General features: G+C 35.3%; 1 protein-coding gene and 1 long non-coding RNA gene across 2 annotated transcripts in view; one reads left to right on the forward strand and one right to left on the reverse strand.

The window, feature by feature from the left end:
• Positions 1 to 7,739: 7,739 nt before the first annotated feature.
• On the forward strand, positions 7,740 to 9,671 carry LOC136798534 (uncharacterized). Its single transcript, XR_010845389.1, has 2 exons — positions 7,740 to 7,826; positions 9,219 to 9,671. It is a non-coding gene; the product is annotated as an uncharacterized lncRNA (long non-coding RNA).
• Positions 9,672 to 11,700: 2,029 nt separating this feature from the next.
• Positions 11,701 to 25,099, reverse strand: part of LOC136798480 (uncharacterized) — a 50,071-nt gene continuing 36,672 nt past the window's right edge. The window contains exons 4-5 of the mRNA XM_067055095.1: positions 13,392 to 14,913; positions 11,701 to 12,724 (exon numbers count right to left, since the gene is read on the reverse strand). Of these exons, the coding sequence (XP_066911196.1) occupies positions 12,394 to 12,724; positions 13,392 to 14,913 (1,853 nt within the window). The 3' untranslated portion in view covers positions 11,701 to 12,393. The remainder of the gene's footprint in view (positions 12,725 to 13,391; positions 14,914 to 25,099) is intronic.

Below are 25,099 nucleotides of genomic sequence, written 5' to 3' on the forward strand. Positions count from 1 at the left end.
TTATTTTTTCTAAAGTAAAAAACATTTACTTTACTATTTAAAGGATTTTAGAAACCAGTGATTATTTTTGCTATAACCCTCTAACTTCTAGCTTCAGCCTCTCCACTGTTCTTAAATTGTTCTTATTTTTTGGCATTTTTTAGCCTCATTGTTCTTAAAAATTGTTCTTATAAAAATAAGTGTATTTCCTCTCTCTTAACTTTTTCCTTTCATGCTCGCATGCTGCATATTAAGAAAAAATTCGACTCTTTATTTACACATATATACATCAAAACAAAGGCCCTTCATGTTGCCCATTGTTTGATGAATAATTTTGTCTGCAAAAAGAAGTAAATTTTTTAAGACAAAATACAACCCACCAGCCAAACAATGAACAATAGAAAGGAAAAGCACTGTGACGGACAAAAAATCTCTCATTTATGGTACCATAGAACACTGGAGTAAAGGATATCATTTTATACTCTCCTACACATTTGTAAAAAATGTTTGGGGCTTAAGCACTAAGTTGTTTTGGCCTTGATGGGCCGTGAACTGTAAACAATCCAATAAGTAACCATAGTAACTTCAATCTTTTAACCCTGTAGGGGTCTGGAGACAAAGCTGTCTTTGGCACTGATGGGCTACGTGAGAAAAGTGATTTTAAAAATAAAAAAACGAAATGCTTTTTAAAATGATATCGAAAAGTAAATGAGAATTAAAACAAAATGTAAATCATTTGTGTGGCCTTGCTGGGTCGTATTTTAAGTTGTTTTTAAAGTCATTTTGAAAACGAAATTACTTTTAAATTGATTTTGAAATGAAAGTCAATTTAAATTATAAAATGAAAGTTATTTTCATTTATAAAAAAAATCCTTTTTGAGTTTTTCAATAAAAAATTACTTGGCACTTATGGGCCACCATACACGTGACTAAAAATAGTAGGGGGAGGTGTTAGACACAGATTTTCATGAAACCCTGGGAAAAGTTGCCATTCTGGGTGTTATTAACAATGAAAAAATTTTTTTTTTGTTGGAAACATTTTAAAGGCTTCCAAATTAGCCTTTTTTGACCCCGAAAGGCCCAAAATTGCCCTTTAGGCAAGACAGAAAATTTTTTGTTCAAAACATATAAGTGTGGGTACTTGTTGGAAAGATAATTTAATGCTGATCACTTTTTCTATCACAACCATATCCTAAAAATGAACTGTATAAAAGATATGATCAAAACTCTAACCCCCACCTTATGACTCACTTTTTTGTCTTTTTTCATCCCAGTTCTAATGTGATAAAGAAAGAAGCTAAATAAATGACACTTGATATCCTTCAGCATTGAATAGCATTTTAAGATAAGTTTTCATGCATAAAGTGAACTGTTAGGGCAGTTTTCACTAGAATTGTTTATCATTTAGACAAGCAAGTTAAAAACTAAAGGAAAAACTAGATTATAAGTTGTAGTGGAGAAAAATATTGGTCATTTTGATGTTGTTTTTAATTTCGATGAGTATATTTTAAAATAGATTGTGAAAGAGATCAGAGGCGGATCTGGGATTTTTCTGAGGGGGTTCAAAAATCTCTTTTCAAAAAAAATTTTTCGGAAAAAACGTTTTGGGCGTAAATTTTGCACCCGTCCTGTTAGGGCGGTGTCACCTTTTTTCCATTCAACATGGGGGATGTTGATGAGCGCCTGCGCGTCTGCAGTTCCCATTACGTATGAACTCCAAACATAGGCCTCAGCAGGGGACCATTCAAAAAGTACGTACGCTCGAAAAAGGCAAATTTTTGACTCCCCCTCCCCCCTTGTACGCTTTTGTACGCTTTATGTGTACCCCCCCCCTTCAGCTTACGTACGCTTTTTAGTACACCCCCCTAACCAAAGTCGAAACTTGTAACTCTTGTAACAGTAGAATATGTAGGTATCCAATCGTATTTATAACAAAGTCTCAAGAAATTAAAAGAATCTAAGATGAACAAAAATACCAAAGGAGATATGAAAATAACAATCGCAAAAACCATTCTTTGATGTGAAAATATTGCGTTTTTCTCTCAAGAAAGACAGTTTAGGAAAAATTACGAGCGTACGTACTTCTCCTCAAGGACCCCCTCCCCCTCGTACGCTTTTGGGAGTACCCCCCCCTCTCGAGCGTACGTACTTTTTGAATGGTCCCATGCGTTGAAAGGAGGGCGGTAGGCCAATTCTTTTTGTCCCGGCTTGAACAGCCAGATGCTGAACGTGTAATAATCGTTTGTGGTGATATTCATATATACATTTGGAAATTCCCTAACTGCAATTGCGCACCTCTAGTTTCTTCTTTTCAATCTTATCACACAAAACGTTCATAAAACGGAAATATAGTTAGTATTATATTTCTTATATTTCTTTGGTTTGACCTTTTATTTTGATAAAACAGACACCCAGAGCATGCTCATACTTAAGTTTCATTTCGTGAATATTTAAAACATAGTAAAAAGTTCGATAATTTATTCTTATAACCATTTTTTATGGAATTTCTTTGTAGCGAATTAATTGGCTGACAATCAAGCAAAAACTTTTCATGTTGAGTATGTTTACATTATAAAACCAGAAATGGATAATATTTTGAAAACAGTGATCAAGTTAAAAAATAAAGGAGATTATTTATATAATACATACAAGGGAATACAATATTCTTAAGATGGAAAAATAAAAAATTGCCAAAAAGTGGAGTACACCATGAGTACTGACACTACTGATATAATGTGTTTTATGTGCAAATAGACTCAAGAAATTCTAGCTCTCAAATTAGATGAATAATCTCATAAAAAAGTACTTTTTACATTCAAAGTTTTTAAGCATTATTAAAGGTACTAACAGTAATCATCAACAATCTGTAGGAAAGCACTTTTTCAACTTTCACAATTGTATGGAGTGTTGTTTATAATTCTTTTGGTAGAGATTGTTGTTGTATATCATTTCATAAATTCTGCATCCAACCGTACTCTTTTATGCTTACTTGTAGGGGGTGGAAGATGCAGGGGCAGTACTCTCAGAGAAAATTCATAAAATGGGGGGTCATTATTAACTGATTTTGGGGTGATTTTCCCAAAAAACCCAAGGAAAATGAAGGTTTGGCACTTTATCAGGAAAATTTCATAAATTGGAGGTCATTACAAAATGCTAATTGGGTGATTTTTTCCAAAAAATTGCAAAATGTCCACCTACAATTAAGCACAAGAGGGTAATTTTTTCAGAGGTCACCAATGTCTCTTTTTGTATAAAAGTACACCACATTTTCATATGATCACGTAAAAGTAATCTTAGTTTTGTTTTGCAAGTATAAAGTGGTATGAACTCTCTTCTCATGACATGACGAAACCAAAAATATTTCCTCGCATCACATTATCTTGAAGCATGCATGAAGGTTCACCTTTCCAGAAATTTCATTCTTCAACCAAATTCACTCAAATTGCTATTAAAATGTTGTTCCCTAACCTTTCTTCCAGTCTCTGTTATAAAACAAATTTTGTTTTGTTTTTCTATAATAGTTTTCAAGAATAAAGCTAGCTAGCTTTTTTTCCATGTGAAATTCATCAATGTCCAATGATGGGAGAAGAATCTCTCGAAACGTAGCAATGTGAAATTCATCAATGTCCAATGATGGGAGAAGAACCTCTCTAAAGTGGGGGGCGTACGAGGTTTTGAATTACCGCCATCCCGGCCATTTTTTTGAAAATTACCGTTATCCCGTCCAAAATTTACGAAAATACCGGTCCCGCTGTTTTTCCCATAAAATTCTAAAGACTCGAAGTCAAAAATTCGGCAAAATGGAATAGAATGTGTATGAGGTAGATCATTATTTTCGTATTTTGTTTCGATTGCAAAAATTTACAGAGATAAACTACCCTTCTAAAGAAAAAAATGTACCGGGTGTCCCAGAAAAAAGTCCGGACGTTTGATTATGTCAAGGTGGAAATGTTTAGAATAGAAAGACTTTTTTATATTAATGTGGTACTAAAATTTTGGTGGGTCCTTTTTTCAATTTGAATCATTATTCATTGAGTTATATCATTTTAAAGTTAAAGCACGCTTTTGAAAATGTTAAAAAATGTTCAAAAAAATAGCAAAGTTTCACGAAAGGAGTTTCGAGTTTATCTTGATTGCTCTACCAAACCTAATTTTTTTTGCTGGATAAAGGTTAAAGCTGCAATCTAGCCCTTCCGGCAATGATAAATCATTGAAAAAAAAACACCCAAGGGATTCACCCAAGGAACTAGAACAAGCGTGCAAAGTTTCAGCCGAATTCGACCATTTTTGAAGACTCCAGCCTGCCCCAAAGTTTCGAGGTGACAGACAGACATTCTAGCTCAACTTTACAAACCTAACGTTCTCCTCCCTGTATTAAAAAGCCTCAAAATACCTCAAAATAAACCCATTCCTGGTGTAAGATCCTCTTTTTTTTTTGAAGTTTTTCACGTTTTTTTTAACCTTTTTGCTGACTCCTGTGACAAGCTTTTTTTATAGTCTGAAAATTTTATGTACTGTCTACGTATGACTTTTACCGAAATACCGTTATTTTTTATAAGAATTACCTCATCCCGGACGAAAAATCAGGTGTTTTACCGTCACCGTGGCTCTTTCAAAATACCGTTTCCCGAATAATTTTTATCGTTTTTACCGCTTCCCGGCCCTATTTTAGGCCTTATCCCGAGTACCGCCAGATCGTACGCCCCCCACTCTAAACATAGCCAATCGCAAATCTTGTGCTCCATATGTAACTAGGTATATTTTTCCCCGTGATATTCCCGATGCCCGATGATGGGATTATATTCAAGACACAATAAACTTCCACCAAATATTCACAAATAAGTCCTTTCCCATAAATAAATTCCAAACTTCATTTATCAAGCAAAATTGATTTAAGTTTTTTTTTTGTTGGTATGAATGCTTTTCCTCTAAAGATAAACCAAAACAAAAATGTTTCCTCAGAATGAAAGTCTTTTTCTTTTATCACTCTTCACCATATCAAACAAAAGCAGATGAAAATTCCATCACACAGAGTCTTTGTCAAAATCATCATACATTGATTGATATTGTTGTGTGATTCTCAAAATTTACTGATTAAATTGAACCAAAAATGTCCTCAAAAAGATAAGTAATTGCCTGATTATTACCACTTTTCAGGACTTCAATTCCTTTCTTTAAAAACACTGCATTGAACGCTTGCAAAGAAGTGAGGTCGTTTGCCGTACGAATGGCTACCCTTCAAATCATGTCAATATTTTGCCGGCGACGACTTGCGACTGAAAGTTATTTTTGTAGGAAAATCTTTTACGCTCAAAACGGTCGGTCTCGTATTTTCGAGAAATTTTCTTGAACCACCTCAAATTTGCCATTTCACTGGATGCATTTTCTGAACCAGGTTCAAAATCAAAGATTTTCCTAGCACAGAACACAGTTAGATATTAATCCCGCAAAAAAAAAGTCATAACAAAGATTTTTTACAGCGCGGGAAAGCTAGCTACGCCGTACACACATAACCTAAAGATTTTTTAGCGCGGAAAAAGCTAAGTTTGTCTCGCGCACCACGGAAACGCACGCCACATGCATACAACCCCTGGTAAAATAATATCGAGATATGACCAAAAAGAAAAATCAGTTCCGATCAGAAAACTAGATTTCACTTGAAGAAAGGGTCTTTGTTTTTTTTATTTACTAAAAGGGTTGGGGTGGTTCAGCTGAACCATTTGAACCCCCTCAGATCCGCCGCTGGAGATCAGGATTTAGACAATGAAGAAATGCAAATTTTAGTGACTAGAGCTGGCAGATATTTCAAAGAATGCCCCTTAGAAGATACTCCCTCTTGTTCAACACCAACTTCTACTAAAGAGAAATCTTCTCCGAGGAATAGTGCTTTCTTTAAATGCAAGGAACATTATACTGGAAAGAGTAAAAGTTGGACAGATCTATCAATACAGGCTGTGCCAAATGTGTCAATTACAGTAAAGCTTATGTGAGTTTTCCAAATGGCATTTTACCAAGAGGGAAAGAAGTTTTGTCTTACCTTTGACTTTAAAACGAAATAATATCTATCCCTCCAAATATATACTCTATCCCTGAAAATGTTTGCTGAAGGACTGGATTATCAAAAAGGAGCAATCTTTAATTTTGATCCCACCGCTGATAAAGAAACCAAAAGTATCATGAAGATAGCCAATGCAGATGAGGAAACCTTAGAAAAGATGGACTAATAATATGTACCAGTTCATAATCTTGGTGAAGAGAGGAATGTTGGCATGATCAACTATGAATTGGACATACGTGGGAAACAAAATCTGGGGTCTGCTTCAAGGAAGATTGTCATCAAAAGGTAAGATCTATCATCATCGATTGATCAATATAATTCATTATATATTTACCTTTTTGATTCCTACATGAAAGTAATCTTTAGAAAACTCGAATGAATGTTCAAAATGTGCTAAATATTCCAATTTAGAATACAATCCACACTCAACATTCCTTTACATTTAGAGCGAAGGACCTCTTGCAAGCTGCTGGCCCTAAAAAGTTGAATTCCTATAGAAAACAATCAATTGCCATCAATGAATTAAAACTAAACTGGAACAAAAAGATGCAAGATCTTGAGAAAAAGGGATACGATGCTAAAGAGGTTTTAAATGCGAAGAAAGATTCAGCAAAGATCAAAGATTTCGACTTTCTGAAGACCTTGGGAGGATCGTTCACTAAGAAAGAAGATGTTGCAGATTACTTGAAGAACACAAATTTCTCCAACAAAGAAAAAAACTCAAGGTTGTATGTTGAAGTTAGGTACGCAAGATGCACAAGTTTGTCACTCAAGGAAACAGCAAAGGTTTTTCGATTGAAAAGAGGAGGCAAGAAACTTGAGACTGAAGAGTATGCATCTAATTTGATGGAGTACCTTGATGACTCAAAGAACATGGCATCCTTGACCATAACTTTGAACAATGTATTGGGATCTCTACAAGGTAATAACGAAATTGTGCTCAGCCTTACCAAGATGTTTATGGTGATCACGCAAACGTATCATATTTAAAGCAAACTGATAAAGTTGGTGTTCATTGGGTATTCCCAGAGGAGGTTGAAGTGCAACAAACTTTCTTTGAGCAAATAATGGCATCTGGGTTTGAAGTGAAATACACCCAATCAGCAGTCAGAATTCGTTGCTCTATTGAAAAAGCACTTGCTGAAGAACTTTCAAATGAAATTAGGAATATTGCTCGTAAACAGTTAATAAACTTCATTTTAAACAAAAACAAAGAAAATTGCGTGCTTAACAAGTCGTTAATAGCGTTTTTATGGAAAAACTCTTTCTCAGTTTATTTTTAGGGTATGTTTGTTATAAAAAAAGTGATCAGCATCAAATTTTCATTCTAACAAGTACCCACACTTACATGTTTTGAGGGAAAAAAAAATCTTTTTGCCTGTAGGGCGGTTTTGGGCCTTTCGGGGTCAAAAAGGGCTAATTTGGAAGCCTTTAAAATGGTCCCAGCAAAAAAAATTTTTTTTCATTGTTAATAACACCCAGAACGGCAACTTTTCCCAGGGTTTCATAAAGATAGGTCGATTTTTAGTTTCTAACACCTCCCCCTAAAAATAGTCGCGAAGATTTAGCGGGGAAGAAAATAGTATCCTTCTATCAAAATATGGCAGGGGTTTTTACCAGCTTTTTGGGCTTTTCATAAAACAAATGATTGTGTGTAAAGCTCAGAGGACTGCCTGAGTTTCTCTCGTGTGTGCTGAATTTATTTTCCCATAAGGAGAAGAAGAAGGGTGGAGAAAGAAGCTGAAACACATGGAAATCCAATCCATTCCTATCTTGACTTGAGAAGAAGGTGAGCATAAATTTCTTTCTGATTTCCATCATGTATATATTGTCTAGATATTAATGGTCAAAACTTGGAAAAGCTTGCACTCTTCTCAGTGCCCCATTTTTAGCCTTGATGCCAGATGCTAAAAAGAAAACTAGATCATCATAATAGATGCTTTTACTCCCTGTTTACCTTTTTGTATGCTCCCCTCCCTTGTATCTTTTGTGTGCGCTCTCTGGGATCTTTGTACGTTAGGACCCTGCCGACGCACCGTACTGACTGGTGTATTTGTCCGGTGGCAAAAAGTATCCTTTCGCTACACCGGACAAAATAAGTCCGGTGTTCGTTAAGTCCGGTGCGTCGGCATGGTCCTGGTACGTTTTGTGTGGCCCTTTTTGTACACTTCCCATGGTCCTTTTTGAATGCTTTCAAGGTACCTTTTGTACGCTCTCCGTTTGTCCTTTTTGTGTGTTTCTGGGTACCTTATTGTGCCGTTCCCCGTATACATTATTGTACGTACCCCATGTACCTTATTGTACGTTCCCCAGTACCTTATTGTATGTTCCCTGTGTATATACCTTATTGTAGGTTCCCTGTAGGTTCCCTGTGTACCTTATTGTGCGTTCCCCGTGAACCTTATTTTATGTTCCCGTCTACCTTATTGTATGTTACCAGCGTACCTTATTGTACGTTCCCAGTATACCTTATTGTATGTTTCCCGTGAACCTTATTGCGTCCAACCCCAGCTGCTGGGAACAACGGACGTTAAACCGTGCAGTAAGTAAGTAGTAAGCTTATTGTATGTTCCCTGTGAACCTTACTGTACGTTCCCAGTATACCTTATTGTATGTTCCCCGTGAACTTATTGTACGTTCCCAGTGTACCTTATTGTACGTTCCTCGTGTACCTTATTGTACGTTCCTCGTGTACCTTATTGTACGTTCCCCTTGTACCTTATTGTACGTTCCCCTTGTACCTTATTGTACGTTCCCCTTGTACCTTATTGTACGTTCCCCTTGTACCTTATTGTACGTTCCCTGTGAACCTTATTGTATGTTCCCCGTGAACCTTATTGTATGTTCCCCGTGAACCTTATTGTATGTTCCCCGTGAACCTTATTGTATGTTCCCCGTGAACCTTATTGTATGTTCCCCGTGAACCTTATCGTATGTTCCCAGTGTACCTTATTGTACGTACCCTGTGGTCCTTTTTGTACGTTCCCGTAAACTTCTTTAATGGCTCAGTTTATATGCATGGCAAACATAGCTCAAAGTCAAACCATCAAGCAGAGTCCCACCCTTTTAAAGCCTTTTTTTTGGGAGATTTCAGCGAATGACCACACATTTGGCATTGATTACTGTAAAGAGATTATTTCCCATTATGAAATTTTGAATTTTTCTTTCCTTTCACATTCAGGTGCCAGGATTACAAATTCAACAAAGTTTGACGACCTCTAAAGCTGACAATACAATGTAACTTGCTGGCAATGATGTAATGATAATGTTGCACACAATGAGAATATGAACAAATTCTTGCAATAATTAAACCAAGGAACTCTATTGTTCCAAGATGTGATTTAATGGTCAATGATAAAATGTCATGGAGTTTAGTTTATCAAGACACAAATTTCACAAAAAAGTTTGCTGGAAAGTGTTGTAAATATTCAGCAATACTGTAACTAAATGTGACAATTTCAAGGTTGACAATTTGGTATATTATCACATAAATACTAATGTAACAGATGTTATGCACTGGAAATCTAAAATTTGTAAAGAAGGAGATCCATTTTTAAGTAACTTTTTACTTGTGGATGGTATAATATGGTGGTTTAAAATATTGATGACAAGGAAGTTTTTCATATGAAACTAATGTGTACAACATATTTCGATATCTCCCAATCATTTGTTCCATGCCATATTTCCATATTAGTCCCTTAGTAGACAGTCTCAAGATATTTTGGCACTTTCTTACTCAGATGAGTCTTAGAATAATATCAACTTGCAAAAGATTTTGTCTAAGATTTTATTTCCTTAATGAAGGTAAAAAACAATATTAGTTGAATAAAATACATTTTTCTTTGTGTCAAAATGGTTATCATTTGCCAACACATTATCACACATAATTCTAAAGAATACGTAGATGGTGTAAATGCATGCAATTTTTTAACAAGTTTTTAGACTTATATCATCTGTGAACATGTCTATGAAATAAAGACAATTTTTAGCAGGAATATGGTTAAATTTTGTTTTGCATCGGATATTGCTTAATATAAAGGCTTTAATAAATTTAAGTTACTAAGTTGGGGCTTTAGGATAATCTGTGGGGTTCGACTGCGACTACAATCTATGCTCTGAGCTATTGGAGGAAATATTTAACCACATCTTTGTGGCTCTTGTTCAAGTTAAGGAGCCATTCGAATAAAAGAGGTTCGAGTTATGGAGATTCCACTGTATTACAGTTGACTACTCTCGCTAATTAGAACTTGAAAGGGGAATATTATTTATTTGAATAACAGTGAAATTCGAATAAAATAAATGAATTTCAACCTCGTTCTCTGCGTATTATCAGCTTTTTTATGCTTACTGATAATACCCTGGCATTGTCTGCTTTTCGAACGCGTAAGATTACGTAATTCAAAGACAATAAAACGTCAGATTTCATTTGTTCCTGGGTTTGAAACCATTGCATTACAGTGTAACTTTGTAACGTCAGATTTTTTTATGACGTATTGTTTTGAGAAATTCCCCCTTTGAGAGGGGGAACTCACGTCAGCCAACCACTGACCTTTATATACCCTGGACAAAGCTTCTCAATCCCAGCCAAGCAAAATCTTTGATCGGAGTTTTTTGAAAATTACTACTCGATAGCGGTGTAAATGCATCGAGAGCGCTAGGTCTACTTTTCCTCAAATTCTTTTGATGATGTAGCGGCGTTAGACGTTAATTTTTAACATTGCAATGGCTTCTCCTTGGGTACCAATTCTAAAAAAACTCCAATCAAAGATGGCAGATATTGTTTGGTCCAGGGTTATATAAAGGTCAGTGCAGCCAACACCAGGGTATTCTCTGGCGTCAATCAGTAACGTAAATAAAGCCTGGGATACACGGGGACGAGGTTGAATGAATTTATGAGCGTTTGCCCTTGATGGAACCACTTAAATTTTTATTTACTTTAGGCAGGATCACAAGTGCTTCTTTTAATTTTATTACTTTAATCATACCTTTGTTAACATATTTCGTGTAAAAGCTTTCGTTTTCAATTGCACTGACAAGCTGAAGGGCATAGAAGGTCGATATCCTCAGTTTGAGTCGAAATAAAGGCCGGGTGGGCTAAAAAATACAGAAGCTTTTTTCGTAAGAATACTAGGATGAAATTTGCCAAAGACATGTTAAACAAATTAGGAGCAATCGAAGACTCAGACTATAATAAATACTAACTGTAAAATTAAAGAAAGTTTCAGAGTCAATTCATTTTTTTAAATTTCAGGTAAAGAACACAATCGATATCAACGATTCTTTCTACCAACATTGGTCAAAATCTATTATGAGAATTTAGCTTATTTCCTCGTTTTTCGAAATTTGGAATTCGGGCGAGAAAGTCGATTTTGGGCTATCTCTTAAATTTAATCGGATATTTCAATTTGGCACGGGTTTATAGACTTCCAGGCTATTTTCTGAGCCTTATTGGACTATTTTTGAACTTTTGGACCCTCAAATCTTAAGCTCCTAAGTCTTAATACTCTACCCTTCCCACCTAATTTAGAGTACTTCCAAATCGTTTATATGCTTTTGAAAATTCGTGGGAATTTCCCTTTTTTCTAAAATATTACGACCATGATTGTACCAACATTTGGAGAGAATAGGGGCTTATGGATGAATCGAAAGCGATTAGAAAAGTTGAAGTTTTCAAATTGATATTTTGTTTATAAAAATCCTTTTTATCTTATATGAGTCAAAAATAACATGTTAGAAATTATACATAAACTTGGAAAAAAAATCTTATAAAAAATAATGCCGTATTTACATGGAAAAGGATATGATTTTTGTAATTTTAGGCGTTGCAGACGCTCCTAAAAATGTGATGAGTATAATTATAAAATTTCCAGAGGAACTATTTACCTCATAAAATTTAAATTCAATTTTTTCAAATAAATTTAGAAATTCGAATTAACAGAATAATAGACCAAACTTGAACCAGCCAATGCTTAGTCAGGACTGTTAAAAGTGAAGAAAAATTTCAAATTCCGAATTCAAAATTTTTTAAATTTTTTTGAAAAAAAAAAACTCTTGTGTATTTTCTTAAAAATAAATACTTTTGTCTGTCAAAAAAAACAAGAATATTAACAAAACTTTTTACATAAAAAAATTAACATTTTAATTAAACGATGATGTGAAAAATTAAACAAATAAAATTAGAATTAGTCAATTGACTCAATTAAAATATATTAATGATATTTTGAAGAAAAAAAAATTCAAAATTAAGAAAGACTTTTTATAAAATCTGACAAGTTTTAATATGCGATTAAAAGAAATTCAGTGTGACTTTAAATGATTACAAAGCCAATCAAACATTACGTCAAATTACGTCAACATTACGTAGATGAATACGGACTTCCCGTACGTATGCAATCACGTACAGCCGTACAATAAGTGTTCATGACTCTATTTGAATAATTTTTCAATGTAGCTCCTCTTGACAGCAAGAGTTGAGCACATTCAAAATGTCCTGCGCATACAGCATAATGTAAAGCTGGCCACCCACATTGATCTAATTCGTTCATATCCACACCCACATCGAGGAGTGTTTTTAAAAGTTCGGCGTTTCCTTCTCCGGCAGCAACGTGTAGTAAAGGGAGAGTCGAACTTTCAGTTTCAATATCGACTTTACCTTCTGACCATAAATCGAAAGCGTTCGGTGGAACACTAAAGAAAGAAAAGAATAATTAATTTCGAATTACAAATCAAATCTTCAGGTTCAAAGACCAGGTTCTTGAACATTTCCATCTTTTTGGAATGGAAAATTGATTTGTAAAACCTTTTTAGGATATTTTACTCACTAGAAATAAATTGTCAGAAAAAAAACATCAGAAGAAGAAATTCTAAAATCTTCATTTTCCTTTTTCAAGAAGTACTCACGAGTTTCTATGAACAAAACAACAGCCAGCCAATCATTTCCAATTAGAAGAATATCTGACTCATTTCCCCCATTAAATGGTAATAGAAAAATGTCCAATGCACAGAAAAAAAGATTAGGCAGGAAACTAGTTATTTTGACTTTCCGAAAACCATCAATGTTTTTTTTATATACAATGATTCTATAATACGTCAGTATTTTGAATGCATAATAATTGCTTCTTGTAGCTTAGTTGCGTGGGGTAGGAAGTTGAACAGTATTTCTTTAAAAGTTAAGTTTTCATCGTTTTCTTTACCATTTTACCTAATATTTTAACATGAATTTTCCAAGAGGAGAGAACATGGAATATCCGAAAACTATGACTGGGCCCTTACAAAAATCTTAATACCCCATCAATACAGATTAAATTCCACAAAAACAAACCAAAAGCTTAAGAGACAAGACAAAAGTACTTACATATCAGGTTCATCTTCAAGATCCACACTGTTGAATGAGGAGATTGACTTTTGATCGTAATCTTCAGATCTCGTTGACGCTCGTTTGCCAGCTGATCCCGAGCGCCGATGACGCCTTGGTGTACCACTGTCAATAGAACTTGAACTATCGTTGCGAGATAAGAGTCGTAACATACGAGGACTTCCTTGCTGTATGGCTTCAGCCGATGATTTACGGTCTTTTTTTATTTTGTTTTTGATAAGACCCCAAGCTGATTTTCGGTCTACATTATTGTTTTCGTCAGCCAAAACTTCTTGGCTCGCTTTTCGTTCAGATTTTTTCTTAGTACCGACTACTGATCGGAAAGTATCGGTAAGACTCGTTTTACGAGTTTCCTGTTGACTCAATTTTCGTTCATGTGCCGAGTATTTTCGTTCGGATGACGAAATCTTACGCTCGTGAGCCGAATATTTACGATCGTGCGATGACATTTTACGCTCGTGTGTTGAGTTTTTACGTTCTTGTAAGCTTAATTTACGATCTGAAAAACTGGGGCGTCTTCGAGGTATTTGTAAACTAAATTTTCGTGAGTTTTCGTTTGTAGATTTCTCGTCAATACATACCGATTTTCGTCGGCTAGAGTTCTCTTGGAGACTCAACTTACGATTATCAACACGTGAGTCTTTCCGTAATTTAGGTTCCTGTAAACTTATTTTACGATCATATTTATTTCGTAAAGGTGCAATAGGCGTCGACTCTTCTTCTTCGCGAATTAAATTTTCTTGCGACGAAACTTTTCGTACAGATTGTCCTGGAAGAATCTGAATAGATCCTGAATTATCAGAGTATACCGAACATTTACGAGAACGGTCCGACGAGTCTTTTCGTTGTGCTGTCGGTACTTGCTGGTTCTGTTGATATTCTTGTCGCACTTCCTCGATATCACATGACAAACAAGGAGGACTTGAAACTTTGCGTGGATATTGAGTTAAAGGAGCAACCTTATACCCTTCAATGTCCGAAAATTTTGGCTGCTCTTCATTTTCATCAAATTGTTTACTATAATGGTCTTCTTCTTCTTTAAAAGATTCCTCGAGATTAAATCGAACACGACTTGTTCGTTCCTCGACTGAACTATATCGTCGATGAAATTCTCTCGATCTTTCCTCATTAATTTCATTCAAACCTTGTATGTCGTCTAAAATCTTGATATTGAAACTCGCAGGAGCAGATTCACGTCGGCTAACTTCTTGTTTCTGTTTAAAAAGTTCGGGGCTGTTCGGTGGACTATTTTCGGAATTCGTTAAGCTTTCTTCGCAAGACGGTAAACTTTCGGCATCCGAGCCGAGATCTTGTTCTGAGATTCGCATATCAATACCACTCGTTTGACTATCTTCCGATTTCGTTCGATTTAATGCTGGTCTTTGTCGGATGGCTTCACTTGTATCCTGCGGGCATTGTATATTTGGCATGGATAGCTTGAAACTGTTCTTCTTTTTTGTCGTAGTATGTGTGGTCGTGTACTCGGAGTATTGTTCGTGGCCTGACAAAGAAAAGTAAATTTATAAAGTTACAAAAATGCTGCATGAATAAATCTACGACATCCCAAGCAGACACAAATCAAATACTCGGCTAAACAGACCGCATATATTAGATTTCAACAAATTGCGATATAGATCAGAAAATGAAAATACAAGATTGACTCAATTCAAATGAATAAAGATAACGCAATCAAATCAAAGTGGAATTAATTAAATCAACCACCTATTGGTTTAATACCGCAATACTAACAAACTCATTTCATTAATTTTTCGTTGTTGTACATTCAGTTAATTAACTTTGGCAATGATAAATTGCTGTCAATTCTCTTAACACTGCTAATCAACAATAAAAGTAACAGCATTTTGAAAATTGCATGTTAACAAGCTTAATGCAAAATGAATAAATTGTTGAAGAGAAATTTTGAAATTGTCCAAAAATAAAAAAAGCAAGCATAGACACACTAAAGCCAGCAAAATCGGACAAGGGACAATTACCAAGTTAAAACTCGTACGAACAAAGAATTCACCCTCAAACCCTGGTAAAAATTCTTGATAAGATCTGAAAAGATCGTTAAAGATCTTTAAAGATCTTTAACAAGTAAGAATCTTAAGAGATCTTTGTAAGATCTTACAAAGATTCTTATGCAATCTTGAAAATTTCTTATTACAAAAAGATCTTTAAAGATCGTGTCAAGAAATTGTTAAGAATTGTCAAGATTCTTCGCACACATTCATAGTAAGAAAATTTAGGTTTCTTATTAAGTTCTTTAGAAGAATCTTATGAAATCTTATGAAATCTTGCAACCATAAAATATTTTAAGATTCTTAGCGTTTCTTATCAAGTTCTTATAAAGAGACTTTCCAAATCTTAATAGACAAATATGCAAAGAAACTTTAAGATTCTTAGTGTTTCTTATAAAGTTCGGGTTAAGAATCTTGTTGAATAAACACAATAACACGTAAATTTGTGGTTATGATAAAATCTTCGATTTTGACTTTTTTTAAAGAATTTAAATATCAAATTTACATACAACCATACAAATAGGGTATATAGGGTCGAATTATTATTCTACAAAATATGTAGATTTCATATTTCTACAGACATCTGTAGAATTACGGCAAATTAGTAGATTGCTACACAACAGAGCCTATATTGTATACACCACAATGAGTAATTTAGCGCTGACAAGTAAGGGCGAAGAATACAATGGGGTGGAGTATAATACCGGATAAAGGCATACAGGAAAACTGGGAGCCGGGAGGCGGGAGGCTGAACCGGGAGCCGGGAGTCGGGAGGCTGAAATCGAAAGTGGGAGGCGGGAGGCGGGAGGCTGAACCGGGAGCCGGGAGTCGGGAGGCTGAAATCGAAAGTGGGAGGCGGGAGGCGGGAGGCGGGAGGCTGAAAACGAAAGTGGGAGGCGGGAGGGTGAAATTGAAAGTGGGAGGCGGGAGGCTGAAATTAAAAGTGGGAGGCGGGAGGCTGAAAACGAAAGTGGGAGGCGGGAGGCTGAAAACGAAAGTGGGAGGCGGGAGGCTGAAATTGAAAGTGGGAGGCGGAAAACGAATAGACGAAAGGCCGAAAGCCCGAAAGCGAGAACTAAGTTGCAAAGATAAAGAAAATCTTGTGAAGATAAACAAAGACAACGGTTTAAAAAGCACTCTCACGAGTTCCGTATCGTTTGGTAGTATACGCTTTTTCAATTATAATAAGGAACCTTACGGAGCCTGGAGTATGTAATTGATCTAAACAGTTAGCCTAGCCCATGAGGTCAGTTCACCCGTATATGCAGTAGTGTTTTTTATAAGGAATTTTAAATTGCGTAATTTTATATCGGCTCGATAGTACATTGCTAGCGTGTCGGACTCAGAATCAGAGTCAAGAGACTTTGGTAGTAGTTCGAGCCGGGGTCAAATTTTCAGTTTTGCAAAAAAATTCTAAGTCGCAAGGCGTTCCAATTATTTAGCTACATTTCACTCTTGGTGTTTTCAAGTTAGTCTTTAATTATTGGAAATATGAATTAAAAAGGAAAATACTTTCATTTGTCTTTTTTTCTACGCTCAATGTCAATTTTCAGGATAGGACTCGAGGTTTGTTTACATCAGAGGAGACCCCGTTCTATTTAATTGTTTAAAAAAATTCCATGACACAGCATTCGAAAAAGTAGAATAATTGGGCTTTCCACAAGTATATTACTTTTTGGTCAGCCCGCTGAGCTTTCAAATCGGCTCTTTCCATCATCCGTTTCCGTTCAAAAACGTTGCACATTCGTCCAATTAACTCAGTAGGTAGAGCAACAGTTTCAAAGCCAGATAGTCCAGGGTTCCATTCCCCCATGTGTATTTTTTTTCTTTTCTAAACGCATCTATCCACAGGGATCAAAAATATTTCAGACCTAATCAAAAAAATTGATTTTTCAAGCACTCCCTGGCTTTATAACGGTCCTCAAGTCTTGAGGTACCGACCATAATTTTCTGAGCTTGAAAACGCCTTCAAAAAGATAAAAACAGAGTGTCAAACAGTACTAGGTTTGCGAGGTGACAGGTATGTCCAAAGCAAAAATCGAAAATCGCCCCTTTGAGAGATAAAATTTTGATGATTTTGGGACCCTTTGAGAGACTTTTTCCTAAATTTAGTTTAAAAGTCTGTACTAGACGGACACGGTCCTCCGCCTACTTTGAAGTGTTAAAAATTGGTTGGCTAGTCAGACAGGCTAATAACGTTTTTTCTGAAACAAATATTCTTTTGACACTTTTTGTCGGACAAAATCGGTTTCGGAAAAACTGGAGCAAGCTTCTATTGCCTATCGGACTTTTTAGCTGTTGGACTAGAACATGTCGGATGCATGACTTTTTGAAGACTCCCCCCCCCCCGTGTTTGTGAAATCATCATTCTGACCAGTCTTCCAAGAGAAAAATAAATAAAATCTGTATTTTCAATTAAATAAGACAGGGTATGAATTTTGCATAGGAAATTGATTTCTGTGTGTTTCTCAAGGGAATAATAATCTTCTTTTTCAAAAAGAAAAATTCAACTAATGATTGCTCAAGGAATTTCAGTTACTTTGTATTTTTTGCAAGGGAAATACCTTTTCTTTCAAAAGAAAATCAATGAAGTGCTGTGATTTTCCTTGGACAATACGACACAAATGATTTCCTTTGGAAATTAGCTATAGCAATTGACTTTCCTTGGAAAGTATGTAATGATTAATTTTTCTTGAAAAATACGTGAAAATTGATTTTCCTTGGAAAGAACGGAACAAAGGATTTTCCTTGGAAAATACGCAAGAACTAATTTTCCTCAGAAAATAAGGACCATAGTGATTTTCCTTGGAAAATACGGTCTAGTGATCTTCCTTGGAGAATACGCAATAACTAATTTTCCTTGGATAATACGCGATAACTAATTTTCCTTGGATAATACGCAACAACTAATTTTCCTTGGATAATACGCAATAACTAATTTTCCTTGGATAATACGCAATAACTAATTTTCCTTGGATAATACGCGATAACTAATTTTCCTTGGAAAATACGCGATAACTAATTTTTTTTCAACTAGTTTTCCTTGAATTAAATATCTTAATCTTCTTATCTTCTAATCTTTCTTATAATTTCGGGCTGACCTTCCAGCACAGCTGGTTTATTTATAAATATAACGAGATTGCTCACGGAAATATCTAACCCGGGCCTGTCAATCATTTTCTAGACCTGTCAATCACTTTTTTGGCAGCATATTCAGTCAGTTTGGCTTTTCTTTTCACTTGTGGTTCTGAAAAAAGTGTTTATAAGATAATAAAAAAAGATAAAAGCCGATTTTTTTGCATTTTTTTTAGTTGAAAGTTTTGGAACATTGGATTTTCAAGAGAAGGGAAAGTCATAACTCTTGACTCTTGACTCTCCACCCGCCAACCAACCTGATCCATTTTGAAATACTATACTTGAATCAAACTGCATTAAGCTGAGGTGACACTCCCGGGGGTGGGGGTTTACCAATTGACAGTATGTGCGGCAAAAAAATTGGCATTTAGAATCGCACCCTTATAGTGCAGAAAAAAATTCATACCCTTTCAATGCATTTTTTCAAATCTTTTAGAGCAAAAAAAATCAAGATTTTCGAGCAATCAAGATTTTTTGAGCAATAATTATTCCCATAGATTTGCTGAAATTTCCACCCTTACAGTGCATTTCTGATAAATTGGAAAACATACCCTTAACCGTCGCAGGTAACCCGTCGCGGCGTCGGTCAATTTGCCTGACTGCCCCCTCCCCCCAATTTGTTTCTTAAAATTTTAACAAAAAGTTTCAAAAATATCAACAAGAGCTCATAAAACCAGGAAATGTTTGATCAATGTTGACAAAACAGACAAAATAACACAATTTTCGTCACACCGTATAGGATTCGAACTCTCTAAAACCACCAAAGATGAGTTGCCGTTTCATCGACTTATCCACTCGGCCACTCAGGTGATATCAATTGAAGTGAACAATGATTATAATTCAACCTTTATTTCACCATGACTTGTATAATTATTGACTTTTTAAAGAAATGATTTTAGATTATTTCCAACATGCAAGAGCCGATTGCACTAAATATATATAACACTCGAAAACTGTCATGTTATATTTTTTTGTAATTAAATCTTGCATCAGCAGTTTCGAAACAAAGCTTGCTATATTTTTATGTAAAATTATTTTTATAAAGAGAAACGCTTCCTAGGAAAACAATTGGTTTCAATTAACATACTATTTGAAATAGTTTTTTTGATGGATTGTGTGTGTTTATAAAAAATAAATGATCTGATTTTTCTTAGCTCTTTGTTACCTATCCCTTGAATAGTTACAATAGTATATAATAGTTACGTTACCAAAAACGTTTGTGCGTGGCCTCATAAATGAGCCTCTCACTTTTGTTTTCAGCCTCCCGCCTCCCACTTTTGTTTTCAGCCTCCCGCCTCCCACTTTCAATTTTAGCATCCCGCCTCCCACTTTCGTTTTCAGCCTCCCGTTTCCCCCTTTCGATTTTAGCCTCCCGCCTCCCACTTTCATTTTCAGCCTCCCGCCTCCCACTTTCGATTTTAGCCTCCCGCCTCCCACTTTCGTTTTCAGCCTCCCGCCTCCCGCCTCCCACTTTCGATTTCAGCCTCCCGACTCCCGGCTCCCGGTTCAGCCTCCCGCCTCCCGGCTCCCAGTTTTCCTGTATGCCCGGATAAATAGCGATCTAGACAGTGAGCCTAACTCGTCAGTTAGACTGATTTGAAGTTAAAAAATCTCATGTGTATCTGTTTTGAGATCTTGTAATCGTCAAAGTCGAGGCAAATGTTCTAAAATTTAGGAACCATTAATATTCAGGTCTAAGAATCTTATGATTTCTTTATTAGTTGAAAGGAGAAAATTTAGCAGATTTATCTTTTGGGTGTGTATATTTTTGAATACGATTCTTGAAAGATCTTAAACCTTCAAGAATCCTTAAAGATCTTTAAAGATCCTAAACGATTGTGTCAAGATCTTGTCAAGATCTTTAAAGTTCTTTGCACAGATCTTGAGAAGAAACCTACAAAGTTCTTGCCAAGTTTCTTTAAAAGATCTTGGTAAGATCTTATCAAGATTTTCTACCAGGGAAGCCCTTTACTGGTCTCGACGCTAATACTAACAACAAAACAAAAACACACAAAATCAAATTTTTTGTCAGAATGTAACGAGGACTGTTTTTACATAAGGTAGTCTCATGTTTATCTTAGCGCTTTTTGTGATTTCGTTTTTTTTTTGCAGTTTTATTATTGTTCTACAAACGAAAGGTGACCCTCCTCTGCGAATGGGACGCCACACTTTTGACCGCAAGTTGTTTATGAGAAGGTAGAAATTATGACATTGATATTTTGCTACAAGCATATACATAATCGTTGAAGACGTAAGAAAGACAGTACTTGAAGCAAAATAAAAAGGTACAAGTGGTTAATGTCACCCCTATTTATAGGCTTCGACACCTCCGCAACGGCACAAAAATATAGTGTAAATTTTAATATTATGAATAATATTATAAAGCATTATTCCAAAACTATCATTGCTTTTGCCCATAAAGAACGAAAATACTTGGACCCTAGACTGCCACTATTATCCCCGGTAACAAATTTTCATTAATTCTAATGACAGGTTTGAAAAAACTGACCAACCATATTTACCTAAGCTTGAATTTTTATCATCCAGACCATTTCCGCCACCGCCACCACCCGTTCCATGGGTGCAAAGAAAAACTAAATTTCGCATCTTCATTTTTCAACTTGTCTTTAAATTTCAAATTACGAATAGTTTCTCTAATTTTTCAGTTCATCCAAATTCAACTGGTTTGAACTTTTATTACATGAGTTTCAAATAAGTGTTTGCTGCTTTTACAAAGTATAAGTGAGTTCTTTTGTCTTTGCTGGAAAAACAAAATTAACCCACAAACTAGCGCTGATTAAGAATCACTCAACTCAGGTACAAAGTATATCAAATGACCGAATGAAACGAAAAAACAACACAAAGACTCGTCAGCCAATTAAAAAAGACTTTTTTGTTGACGTCAATATAAACAAATACCATATTTGGCATTCGTCGAACAATGAAAACAATAACTGACTTTTGTTTGTGAACTTCTCGTTTCATTATCGCCGTTACCGGTTCTTTTGTTCGCGTTTTGCAAACATTCGTTATAAGAAACTTATGGATTTCTTTTTAAAAAAAGTACATTTCTTATATAAAATTTTACCTGGCAAACACCAAAGTAAAACATTTTTAAGGCAATGAGTGGTTATTTATTCGTAGCAAAACTATGATCTTGGAATTAGGGTCCTCTATGTAATGCTATGACTAAAAACGTTCTTTTACAGTACAATTTCGGACCAACTGATTATTTTGAATCATTGGACGGTAGATAAATTTTAAAAAGAGTTTACCAAACTAAAGTCATAATTGTGATAGGACAAAAATAATATTTTTTGATTCTCATAGTTTTTTAAAACAAGAAAGTTCTTATAATTTAGAAACCCAACAATCCTTCTCCTACCTTTCTTCACATACCGTATATGTTGGTAAGTCATTAAAGTTATGATGATTTCTGGTTTGCCAACCAATGGCCGGATAAAAGAGCCGGAAAAATAGTATGATTCCGTTTCATATGAAAAAAATATTTCTCTTTCTCATGTAATTGAATGATGCTATGATCACAATATATTACCTCCTTTAAACAACAAATCATGAAACTAAAAATATCAGAAAACTTGGACGCGCGTTTTCAGGATACGCTATTTCCTTTACTTCATGCGTTGTTAGAAAGAATATTTTTTTGAAACCAATAATGCAAAACCTAAACCTCGTTCGAAGCATTTCGGTTTTTTGATGCTTATTCTGACGTCCATCACTAACGTAAATAAATTCTGGGATACACGGGGACGAAGTATATGTTTCTCTTTCAGATGAGAGTTGAAACTAATTCCATTGTCTGACACCTTTCATCCAACTAAGTTAGGTTACAAAATAAAGTATATAATTTCTTCAGGCCATTCAACAATAAAATATCGAGGAAAGGGCATCTACATCAGCCCAGAAGAAGGCTAAAGCGAGAGGATTTTCTTACTACAGACACTATAACTAAAAAACCCGTGCGTAAATGCCAAGAATGATTTGATCGAAGCTTAAACGGACACATATCAAGGAAATCAAAACTTAATCTGGTCCATCAAACTGATTAGTCATTGGGAAGAAACATATCATATCCTAAACGTTTCACAAAAAGAAGAAATACAAGTGAAGCGAATGAGAGAGGGAAAAAATCCGCAAGAGCCGCTTAAAAATGTACGTGACACTTTCAGATGACGTTAAAGTGGTTTTTAAAACAAAGTTTTAATTGATAAACTGTGTCAGAAAATGGATAATTGGAAACTAATTTTCGCAAAGAATCTAGATAAAATCGACCTTACATTGGCGACAGTGAAACACTTTAACTAAATTTAACTGTAAATGTGTCAAGACTTGCTATAGGTCATTTTCTATTTTAAGTTGTCTTAGGTAATGGCTTTTTTAGACTGCGGCTGCATTGTCAAATTTGAAAGGTCTCACCATAAATGTGTTTTAGAACTCGTTAACTTTAACGGTGAACTTGTAAACCACAGTGATAGCTTGTCTGTAGTTGTGCTATTAGTTCTGTATTTTTCATCTTAGCTGTCAAAACTGTCTTCTGTATAAGGCTATGGGTATGGGAAAAGCTAGAACCCAGAATTGTTGACACAGCAAAATGCAGTCAGTAGAATTATGCTATTTTGGGTAGAAACGTGTTAGATTTGATTGGATGAGCTCGTTGTTAGGATATTGATACACGAGACAAATGTAGACAAATTATGCTGATACTACTTTTAATACAATAAGTCAGCGAAAGGTTTTTTGCAAGACCGACAAACGTCAACGGCAACGATTCCCGACAAACCGTAAACATCCTTATCTACAACAAAAAGAATGGACAGATTTCTTCAGATTCTTTTTACAACATCCTCATGCGAAAAAAACAGATTCATTCAACTTTGTTAAATATCAGTGATGGGGAAGTTTAACATGAAGATGATGGAAGATCTTTTATTGTAAAGTATAATCTTCCCTTTGTCTCTCCCAACCTTTGTCAGGATCGAAACTCAAAGCCTTCTGTCTCCAGTCACGGACAGTCTGGAAAATACTTTTAATTAGACATCCGAAAATAACGGTATTTAAATAGTCACTACAAATAAGATATTTTGAATTTCAAAAAAACAAAATCATGTACTGCACTATAAACCACAATGGAATCTCAAAACTACAGTTTTGCGTTTGAAAAGTTTTTCAACTTCAAGTCAAATACCACCTGATGCTTTCCAAAGATTAGCATTTCTTCGTGAAAGCGTCAAAACAGGTGAAGAGACCACTTCTTTTGAAGAATTAGCAAGTACTATCTAACAATCTTGTCAATCTTGACCAATTAATGCGAGTTTTCTCAGCAGAAACTGGCGATGGTTATAGATCAGTATTTGTTACTGCGCACGTAGCAACTAGGATGCTTATTCTAATAGCATATATTCTAAACTTCTCTTCAGTTGTACATTGATAGCCCTCCTATACAAGCCAAAAAAATCCAAGATGGATGGTATATTAAAAAACAAACTCAATGATGAACGGTCTTACCTATTTTAACTGTTTTGCGTTTGTCTTTATGATTATAGACACCTAGAAACTTCTTCATTTTGAACGCACACTGTTAGCTCTAAGCAGAACCATATGTTGAAGATTGAGCAAAAGTAGAAAGAAATTTTCAAAACAACACGTTTTTCTTGGCTAAGGAAGCAAAATATAATCGGGGTAGTGACCCTGAGAAAAAAATTGTTTTGATACAAGACACTAGGTAAAATACTATGTTACAATTTACATTACAGAAAGGTCAGACATATTTTTATTTGTCCAAGCTCTTACAGTGTATGCTTAACTGTCACCCATGTCATATAATTTCTCATTCTGCAGCGTCGTGCATTGGCGACAATCCTAAGTAAACGAGTCTAATGTCACATCAACATTTTTTTCTCTATCGATCGGCACGGGCTACTGTAAGGTCTGCATTCGGCGCACCTTGTATCTATATTTGAAGTTAGCTGTCTCGACCATATAAGCTTCCACTTTACTGCTGACTCTATTGCCGTAAAAAGGGCCAAAAGGGAGGTAGTTAGGACAAAATCGAAAAGTTTTACTATTTCATTGTATAATTTTATGAGCTCCGAGAGGTACAAATAAAGAACCACATCGTTAAGGATTTTACTTTTCAATAAAGAAGTTTTGATCTTTCAATAATTAGCGGTAATTGGAACTAATTAAATTATAATCAAGTTGAATAAGTATTCACGTCAACTTGAAAACAAAACCCATATGGCGTATTACCTAATATAATCCCGGAAGGAAAATCTAATGTAACATAAGAGTTTAACTTAGAAAAAGAAAATTAGAATTTCAAAAGCACTTTTACGCATTTCGACGTTTTTTAAGCAACCTTACGGATGAGCTAAGCTGGACCGGAGTAACCGGTTTACCTTAAAATAAAAGCCCGATTTCTTCATACGAGACGATCCAATGAAATCTGTTCATCCGTCATTTGACTTCTAATATCCTGGAAATAAGGATCTTAGTGTGCCTTTGTTTTAT

This window comes from Clytia hemisphaerica, unplaced genomic scaffold, assembly GCF_902728285.1.
Source record: "Clytia hemisphaerica strain Z4C2 unplaced genomic scaffold, Clytia hemisphaerica genome assembly, whole genome shotgun sequence".
NCBI lineage: Eukaryota > Metazoa > Cnidaria > Hydrozoa > Leptothecata > Clytiidae > Clytia > Clytia hemisphaerica.